Source organism: Sander lucioperca, chromosome 5 (assembly GCF_008315115.2).
Source record: "Sander lucioperca isolate FBNREF2018 chromosome 5, SLUC_FBN_1.2, whole genome shotgun sequence".
Classification (NCBI taxonomy): Eukaryota; Metazoa; Chordata; class Actinopteri; order Perciformes; family Percidae; genus Sander; species Sander lucioperca.
In genome coordinates, this window is record NC_050177.1 from 5,555,557 (window position 1) to 5,565,307 (window position 9,751).

Below are 9,751 nucleotides of genomic sequence, written 5' to 3' on the forward strand. Positions count from 1 at the left end.
TATTTCATCTTTGTACCAGATAATAATCCCTCCTGAGTCCCTCCCTCTTTTAACAGTAGGGAGTTTGACTGATGACAGCATGATTTCTCTGTAGTTTGGGGGCCAGTGAGTGACAGAGCCGGGTCTACACCAGGTCTCTTGGAGGATGATGATGTCAGTGTCTTTGGTGTTGTCTTTGAATTCAGGGGTTTCACTTTTACATCCAAACAATGAAGAGTTAAGGCCCTGAATATTCCACATGGAGACAGTAAATGGCTTCATTGTTGGCAAATACAAATATGAACAGTTTTAAAAAGAGATAGACCTACATTTATTAAATTATTAAATGAGAGGTAGGGCTGTCCTTGACTAAAGTAGTAATAGTAGTTACTTAATTTAAGTTAATTTAACACATTTTCTAAATGGTATCTTCTGTTGCAGATGAGTTACAGGGTTAGGGTTTAGTTTATGTGAGAGACCGAAACAAATTTTATATATATATATATATATATATATATATATATATATATATATATATATATATATATATATATATATATATCTCTGTCTCTCTCTATCTGTCTCTCTCCCGCTGTTCTCTCTCTCTCGCTCTCTCTCGCTCTCTCTCTCTGTTCTTTCTCTAGCTCGCTCCACCACTTTGTTTTATCTAACGTCCTGTCAGAAGGCAGGCAGCAGCGTTTTGGACTAGCTGCAGGCATTGAATAGATGACTGGTCTAAACCCATATACAAAGAATTACAATAGTTAGTGAAGTTATAAAGGCATTGACCAGCCTCTCTAAGTCATTAGGATGTAGATAGGCCCTTACCTTGGCTATATTTCTCAGCTGAAAGAAGCTAGACCTGACAACGGAGGAAATCTGCTACTCAAATTTAAAGGCATTGTCGAAATAGACACCAAGACTAATGTCTCTATTCCCCAGAACAAAGAGCCAATCTCATGAAACGTGCACATGGAGCAGTTGACGAGAGACGTAAGAACAAACCTATTTTCATTTTAAAATATTAATTCACATAAAAACAGGTGGATGGAAACACACTAAAGTCAACTCAACTTCATACATTTGCATAACAGTAACGGATGGAAACATGCAATAACATGCAAAATAATTTGTGCCGTCTCTCCATCCTTTAGTTCGATGTTATGAGCGCAGCTGCCAGTCGGAGAGTCCCAGATTCTTCTACAACAGCACCAGTTCCAGGTGTGAACGGCTCTTCGGTGACTGTGGGTCCAACACGAACACATTTAAGACCCTGGAAAGCTGTGCAACTCTCTGCTATAACAACGGTAAGAAACTTGTTCAATATATATTATGTCTTAATCATAAACTGTTCAAATTAGCCATAATTTAGTTTAGTTTATTAGTTTATAATGTCATAGACAGTCCCCTTTAATTGACTGCACAGTAAAAGGAGCAGCTTTAGCCTCTACGGCTATTTTTAAAGCTGTAGTCCCTGGCCAGTTGACAATAGGCATCCTAAAATACAATGGTTAACAAATTAAAATAAATTATATTACATCTGTAATCCAGCCACTGTTTAGGGTGATCACATTGGTGGGAAAGTAGACAAAGATCGCAAGTGAAGTGACCTGGAATGAGAAACAGAATGATTTTCAAAATAAAACAAGAAGAGGCAAATATAACAAAGAAAATGTAAACATGACCTAGACATGGGTGCGAGACGTGACTGAAAGATCTGACGATTAATCTACACCAAATGCTACAACTACCAAAACAAAGACAAGAAAATATGTAGGTGACCACAATTTGATCTGAGGAGCCTGCTAATCTAACAGTTGAATCGTTGCAGTGCTGTCTATTCTCTTGCAGTCTCTCGTAGCGCTATGGAGTAACGTCTGGCTGCACCACAGATGCATTCTGGGATAGAAGAACAAAACTCTCTGGGTTGTTTGCATTTCTTTAAACCAATCACAGTCTTCTTTGGCGGTGCAACGCTCCAGATGCAGCAATGGTGGTTCTGCTAAATAGTCTCAGGAAGGAACTTGTTTTGGTGGAACATTTGCACCCCGCAAAAGAAAACTCCACATCCAATATTAAATGAAGTTAACTGTTGACCCAATACAGTAACGTGAGCTATTTAAATGATCTGATACATGGTTCAACCTCATTGGCTCTTACCAGTGTATCTCTGTGTGTACTTGGTCCACAGCAATCCCACCAATCAGTCCCAAAACGTTTATCGGTGTTTTAAGCCCCCAACGTCTCACTAGGATTAGGCAATGGTTATGCCGGTTAGGTCTGGGTTAAAACGCAACGCCCAGGATGGGTTAGGGTTAGGTGCCTTGAAGTCAGCGGTCACAGCGCTGTCTGGAAGGAGACGTTGGGGGCTTAAAACACCATCAAGCTCCCAAAACCTCCCAGTTAGAGAGGAAATGCCCTAAACATATTATTTGTAAATGTTTACAATCATTCCCCCGAAAGAACCGAGCAGGTCTGCCTTGTTGCACTGTCCACATCTTCTTCCAAAAAATCTTGTTGTTTTCCGAAACAAACGTAAGGGACAACCGGTAGAACGTCTAGCTGAACTGTCGTCGATCCCGAGTAATCATTTTGTGAATAAACAGCTCATAGTCTGTTCTCTTGAACATAGCGTCCAAACCGGGGAATGACAACTTCCGTGTCCATCACGTTATATCCTCAGAACCAAAAGACTTTTACCCACAGACTTACACAGAGAAAGAAAGGTCTGTAAATTAGTGGAGACATTTTTTCGAGCGTCACAACCCCCCACGAAATGACTCGTTTCACTATGACAATTTGATCCATATCGGTCCGATAACATCTGGGAAACTCTATAAGAGCTGCATGATTAAATCATTGAATCTTCTCCCTCCAGATCGGTGTTTGGACTTCATAAAGTACAGCAGCTGCCAGTCGGAGAGTTCCAGATTCTTCTACAACAGCACCAGTTACAGATGTGAGCGGCTCTTTGGTAGCTGTGGGTCCAACAAGAACTTATTCGATACCCTGGAAAGCTGTGAGGCTCTCTGCAATGAAAAGTGTAAGACTCTAATTACAAACTGTTCATGTCAGCCTTTATTGAGTTGTGATTCAGAGTCCTATGTTTCTTTTCCATGACGTGTGAGTCCATCACGAAGGGAAACTGAAGACCTTTCTGTTTCTTTGTCACTTTAGTCCGTTGCAATCGGCCCGTGGATTACGGTGAAACCCCCCGTATTCGCTTCAGCAACAACACTGACAATAGAGGCAAACCTAAAGACACCACTGTCAACTTCTACTTCTACAACGTGTCGAGTGGGAGCTGTGAAGGATTTCACTTCAGAGGAAGTGTGTCCAACGGGAACCTCTTTTTTTCCGTGAAGGAGTGTGAAAGTCTCTGTGGTGATGTCAAAGGTAACAGATCAGTTTTTGTATGTTGCTAGTTTGTTAGCTTGCTCTGTTTTGTTTGAAATGTACTTGGAACGTCAACAGAAGTGACCACACAGGAACTCATAGTGCACCTTTAAACTGTCGACACTTGCCCAGATGTTAAATCAACCATTAACGATAAAAAACATGAAACCAGAAAAGTGCTGGAGAAACATGAAGCAGCTGGACAGAGGACAAAAAGAGAAAAGGTAAAAAACAAGACATGCAGAGAAGGAAATGTACAATGCACAGCCATGTAAATATATTCCTGTTTCATCTGCGTACATTTAACATCAGCTCCAACTCATATTAAAGGCAGATCATTGACATATAAACTGAAGAGGAGAGGACCTAGAATAGAGCCCTGTGGCACTCCGGCATTATAACTGAGAGTGGATGAAACTGTGTCACTGGGCCCTATTTTAATGATCTCAGCGCACGGCGTGAAGCGCCTGGTGCAGGTGCGTTTAGGGTGTGTCCAAATCCACTTTTGCTAGTTTGACGGCGAAAAAAAGGGTCCGTGTGCCGGGGTCATGGTTCAAAAGTATGAACGGACAGATTGGATAACTTGGGCGCCGAAATGAAAATAGCTGCACAATGTGGCTATACGCAACGCTTACGCACCCGGTGTGTTTTCACTGTTGGCTCAACTTCCATGTTAATCTTATAAATCACAAATCAATATTCATAATTTTTATCTAGCTGCTGCAACCAGCCCACCTGCTGAGGATCCAGGTAACATCACACATCTGTGTTATCCTGCATCATCTGTACTTTTATAACCATCTCATGAACTCTACAACAATGATCTACATTACCAACTCTTACCGGTACAGGTACCACAGCAGCCGTTCCTAAAAAGAGGATAGGTAACTATGTTTACTTTATATCATAGTTATTTGTATTTGTATCACAATGGGCTGTGACGATAACCGCATCACCGCAATGCCTGTGGTGTTAACATATGTTGTAAGGTCTAAGGTCCCATGGCATGAAAATTGCACTTTATGAGGTTTTTTAACATTAATATGAGTTCCCCCAGCCTGCCTATGGTCCCCCAGTGGCTAGAAATGGTGATAGGTGTAAACCGAGCCCTGGGTATCCTGCTCTGCCTTTGAGAAAATGAAAGCTCAGATGGGCCGATCTGGAATCTTCCCTTTATGAGGTCATAGGAGGTCACAAGGTTATATGTACAATGTCCAAATCCACTTTTGCTAGTTTGACGGCGAAAAAAAGGGTCCGTGTGCCAGGCGCATGGTTCAAAAGGGTTGTACTTAGTGTCTTCATTAATCAGAGGTGTGTTTTGGGCGTAACATGCAATCAACCAATCAGAGATCATCTCCCATTCCCTTTAAAAGCCAGGCGCGTTTGGACCTTGGAGCATCGCTATTATGATGGAGGATTTGCACCGTAATATTATTATTTGTAATCTTCTGCATTTGTGTGTGCTGCTGTGTGTCCCTGTGTGTGTACACACAGCACCTGAACACACCTCCCTGTAAGACCAGCACACCCAGAATGCACCTGAACACACCTCCCTGTAAGACCAACACGCCCAGAATGCACCTGAACACACCTCCCTGTAAGACCATGGGCCACAGATGGGTTCAGGTGCATTTGCTATTTAAACGATGTGGGCGCTGGACAGGAAATTGACAACTGCGTCGGGCTTTGCGCTGTGCTGGGCCGGGTGCAAGATTGGGGGTCATCGTCTTTAAACACTGATTTATATTTTCAAGACAGGGTTTTAGATTTTGTGTACATGTATATGCCTTGCACAGTTCTTCATGTGCATAAATATACTTAGATACAGAAATATTTGACACTAAATCAAGTCTTCTGTTGTTTAAAAACAGCTGCTGCAACCAGCCCACCTGCTGTGGTTTCAGGTAACATTACATCTTAGTTTCATGCATTTTCTTCAGTTGTATAACTCTGTCTCACCAACTTGTTTACGTAACATAGGTTAGTATTAACCTTTTAACAGATGATACAGTCACTGCCTCTACAGACACCGTTTCCCGACAAGAACACAGAACACATTAAACATTCTTATAACAGTACCGTTACAGCCAAAACACACCGGGCACGTAAGCGTTTAGCCTGCTGTGTCTGTGTGTGTGTGTGTCTGTGTGTCTGTGTGTCTGTGTCTGTGTATGTGTATGTGTGTGTGTATCTGTGTCTTTGTCTCTGTGTGTGTGTGTGTATCTCTGTGTCTGTGTATGTGTGTGTGTGTGTGTGTGTCTGTGTCTGTCCCTGTGCTTGATCGCGTGTCTCGCTGTGAGAAGTCAAGACAGCCAAAATCACCATGAATCTATGTGTTTTATTTATATACCTGCCTGGCTCGACACAATCGCTTGCGCGGGCCGACGCCGCTACTCCACGCCCCGTATGAACGGACAGATTGGATAACATGGGCGCCAAAATGAAAATAGCTGCACAACGTGGCTTTACGCAACGCTTATGTTTTCACTGTTGGCTCAACTTCCATGTTAATCTTATAAATCACAAATCAATATTCATAATTTTTATCTAGCTGCTGCAACCAGCCCACCTGCTGAGGATCCAGGTAACATCACACATCTGTGTTATCCTGCATCATCTGTACTTTTATAACCATCTCATGAACTCTAAAACAATGATCTACATTACCAACTCTTTCAGGTACCACAGCAGCCGTTCCTACAAAGAGGATAGGTAACTATGTTTACTTTATATCATAGTTATTTGTATTTGTATCACAATGGGCTGTGACGATAACCACATCACCGCAATGCCTGTAGTGTTAACATATGTTGTAAGGTTTAAGGTCCCGTGGCATGAAAATTGCACTTTATGAGGTTTTTTAACATTAATATGAGTTCCCCCAGCCTGCCTATGGTCCCCCAGTGGCTAGAAATGGTGATAGGTGTAAACCGAGCCCTGGGTATCCTGCTCTGCCTTTGAGAAAATGAAAGCTCAGATGGGCCGATCTGGAATCTTCCCTTTATGAGGTCATAGGAGGTCACAAGGTTATATGTACAATGTCCAAATCCACTTTTGCTAGTTTGACGGCGAAAAAAAGGGTCCGTGTGCCAGGCGCATGGTTCAAAAGGGTTGTACTTAGTGTCTTCATTAATCAGAGGTGTGTTTTGGGCGTAACATGCAATCAACCAATCAGAGATCATCTCCCATTCCCTTTAAAAGCCAGGCGCGTTTGGACCTTGGAGCATCGCTATTATGATGGAGGATTTGCACCGTAATATTATTATTTGTAATCTTCTGCATTTGTGTGTGCTGCTGTGTGTCCCTGTGTGTGTACACACAGCACCTGAACACACCTCCCTGTAAGACCAGCACACCCAGAATGCACCTGAACACACCTCCCTGTAAGACCAACACGCCCAGAATGCACCTGAACACACCTCCCTGTAAGACCATGGGCCACAGATGGGTTCAGGTGCATTTGCTATTTAAACGATGTGGGCGCTGGACAGGAAATTGACAACTGCGTCGGGCTTTGCGCTGTGCTGGGCCGGGTGCAAGATTGGGGGTCATCGTCTTTAAACACTGATTTATATTTTCAAGACAGGGTTTTAGATTTTGTGTACATGTATATGCCTTGCACAGTTCTTCATGTGCATAAATATACTTAGATACAGAAATATTTGACACTAAATCAAGTCTTCTGTTGTTTAAAAACAGCTGCTGCAACCAGCCCACCTGCTGTGGTTTCAGGTAACATTACATCTTAGTTTCATGCATTTTCTTCAGTTGTATAACTCTGTCTCACCAACTTGTTTACGTAACATAGGTTAGTATTAACCTTTTAACAGATGATACAGTCACTGCCTCTACAGACACCGTTTCCCGACAAGAACACAGAACACATTAAACATTCTTATAACAGTACCGTTACAGCCAAAACACACCGGGCACGTAAGCGTTTAGCCTGCTGTGTCTGTGTGTGTGTGTGTGTGTGTCTGTGTGTCTGTGTCTGTGTATGTGTATGTGTGTGTGTATCTGTGTCTTTGTCTCTGTGTGTGTGTGTGTATCTCTGTGTGTGTGTGTGTGTGTGTGTGGTGGTGGTGGTGGTGTGTGTGTCTGTGTCTGTCCCTGTGCTTGATCGCGTGTCTCGCTGTGAGAAGTCAAGACAGCCAAAATCACCATGAATCTATGTGTTTTATTTATATACCTGCCTGGCTCGACACAATCGCTTGCGCGGGCCGACGCCGCTACTCCACGCCCCGTATGAACGGACAGATTGGATAACATGGGCGCCAAAATGAAAATAGCTGCACAACGTGGCTTTACGCAACGCTTATGTTTTCACTGTTGGCTCAACTTCCATGTTAATCTTATAAATCACAAATCAATATTCATAATTTTTATCTAGCTGCTGCAACCAGCCCACCTGCTGAGGATCCAGGTAACATCACACATCTGTGTTATCCTGCATCATCTGTACTTTTATAACCATCTCATGAACTCTAAAACAATGATCTACATTACCAACTCTTTCAGGTACCACAGCAGCCGTTCCTACAAAGAGGATAGGTAACTATGTTTACTTTATATCATAGTTATTTGTATTTGTATCACAATGGGCTGTGACGATAACCACATCACCGCAATGCCTGTAGTGTTAACATATGTTGTAAGGTTTAAGGTCCCGTGGCATGAAAATTTCACTTTATGAGGTTTTTTAACATTAATATGAGTTCCCCCAGCCTGCCTATGGTCCCCCAGTGGCTAGAAATGGTGATAGGTGTAAACCGAGCCCTGGGTATCCTGCTCTGCCTTTGAGAAAATGAAAGCTCAGATGGGCCAATCTGGAATCTGCTCCTTATGAGGTCATAGGAGAAAGGTTACCTCCCCTTTCTCTGCTTTGCCCGCCCAGAGAATTTGGCCCACCCATGACAAAGAGAGAGACATCATGGCTTGCAAACGAGCAAAGTGGCAGTTGGGCAAGGCCACCCTCCCCCCCCTCCACCTTGCCCCTCTCCTCCTCAATAGCGTTTAAAGCTACAGACACAGAAATGGTACATCGTAAGGAAAGCTCATTGTGGGACTGGCTCTAGTGGCTGAAATTCTACACCAAGGCTGAATTTCGGGAAAGAGACTTCAGATACAGTATTAGGGGACCACTAAGGTCTATATAAAAGAGACTTCAGATACAGTATTGGGGGACATCCAAAGCATCCAAAAAGCAGCATGTCATAGGACCTTTAAGCCGATGTTTTTTCGGGGGGTAACGGCATTCACTTTACCGGCAATATTCACAACAGATAAAGCCACTGTGTCTTGAGAAGCTCAAGCTTGTTGTTTTATTGTTCACTTTAAACTCACTTTGCATCACTTTTGCTATTTCTTTTTCCTCTCGCTTTTCCTCACAGCAGCATTCATACGTTACTCTCCGTTTCCGCTTGCTCTCCTCGTGCGACCACACGGGCACTGACATCACTCACTTAAGGCACCCTGCCATTCTCGCTCTAACTTATGCTTTTTTCATAAGTAAGGAGGTTGCGGTTAACCGCCATACCACGGTGATATGTTGCTTCTTTACCACGGTAATAAAAAAAACAATACCGTCACAGCCCTAGTATCACATTCATTCTATGATGTTAACGTAAAAATATTATTCATTTTACACAGGTATGTTGGTGCCTGCAACCACAAAAACTACAGGTATTAGTATTATATTCACTTTCTCTACACTTCACTTACTGTTCACTTAAAGGTGCTGTAGGTAGGATTGGGAAGATCCAGGACTTAGCCAAAAAATGTGAACGTCGACAACTTGTCAGTCCCTCCCCCCCTTTCTGCTAAAGCCCAAAACTGTGTTCTAAGCCCCTCCCCCCACAAGGGAGAAACCTATCTGCAGCTCGTGCGTGGGGGGAGGGGGAGGGGAGGACGCTACGAAATGCGTGAGCAGTGATTGACACGCAGTTAGACACCCCCCTGGCCCTGATTGGTGCATCTGAACAGGGAGCGGTGGATTTTTGCAAATCGCACTCCAGGCTGTAGGTGGTGCCAGAGGAGCAAGATTTTTTTTTATTATTATTTTTATTATTATTTATTATTTTTTTTATTTCTTTATTACCTGCTTCATGTAGTTCTACTGGAACATAGGGTCAGTTTCAGCAAATATGACAGAAAGTTTTATAAGTCTTACCTACTGCACCTTTAACTACCTGAGAGTTAAAGGGTACACTAAAAGTTCTGTTGTTGTCGCTGACAGACTCAGATTATTATTCTAAGTGTCTGACAACATTATGGAAAGGATCCCTACAGAGATAGACCTTTTAGTTAAAGAGTAAGATCCTTTTTTTAAACATAAAAACATCCAGGAAATTGGGTTCGCTAAACCCACCAGACTCCA

General features: G+C 42.7%; 1 protein-coding gene across 1 annotated transcript in view; it reads left to right on the plus strand.

Annotated features, from left to right (window-relative positions):
• Nucleotides 1–7,845, plus strand: part of LOC116067384 — a 12,239-nt gene extending 4,394 nt beyond the window's left edge. Inside the window, exons 2-9 of the mRNA XM_031323808.2 lie at nucleotides 922–972; nucleotides 1,134–1,286; nucleotides 3,157–3,375; nucleotides 5,247–5,279; nucleotides 5,927–5,959; nucleotides 6,055–6,087; nucleotides 7,075–7,107; nucleotides 7,766–7,845. Coding sequence (XP_031179668.1) covers nucleotides 922–972; nucleotides 1,134–1,286; nucleotides 3,157–3,375; nucleotides 5,247–5,279; nucleotides 5,927–5,959; nucleotides 6,055–6,087; nucleotides 7,075–7,107; nucleotides 7,766–7,845 — 635 coding nt within the window. The remainder of the gene's footprint in view (nucleotides 1–921; nucleotides 973–1,133; nucleotides 1,287–3,156; nucleotides 3,376–5,246; nucleotides 5,280–5,926; nucleotides 5,960–6,054; nucleotides 6,088–7,074; nucleotides 7,108–7,765) is intronic.
• Nucleotides 7,846–9,751: the final 1,906 nt, after the last annotated feature.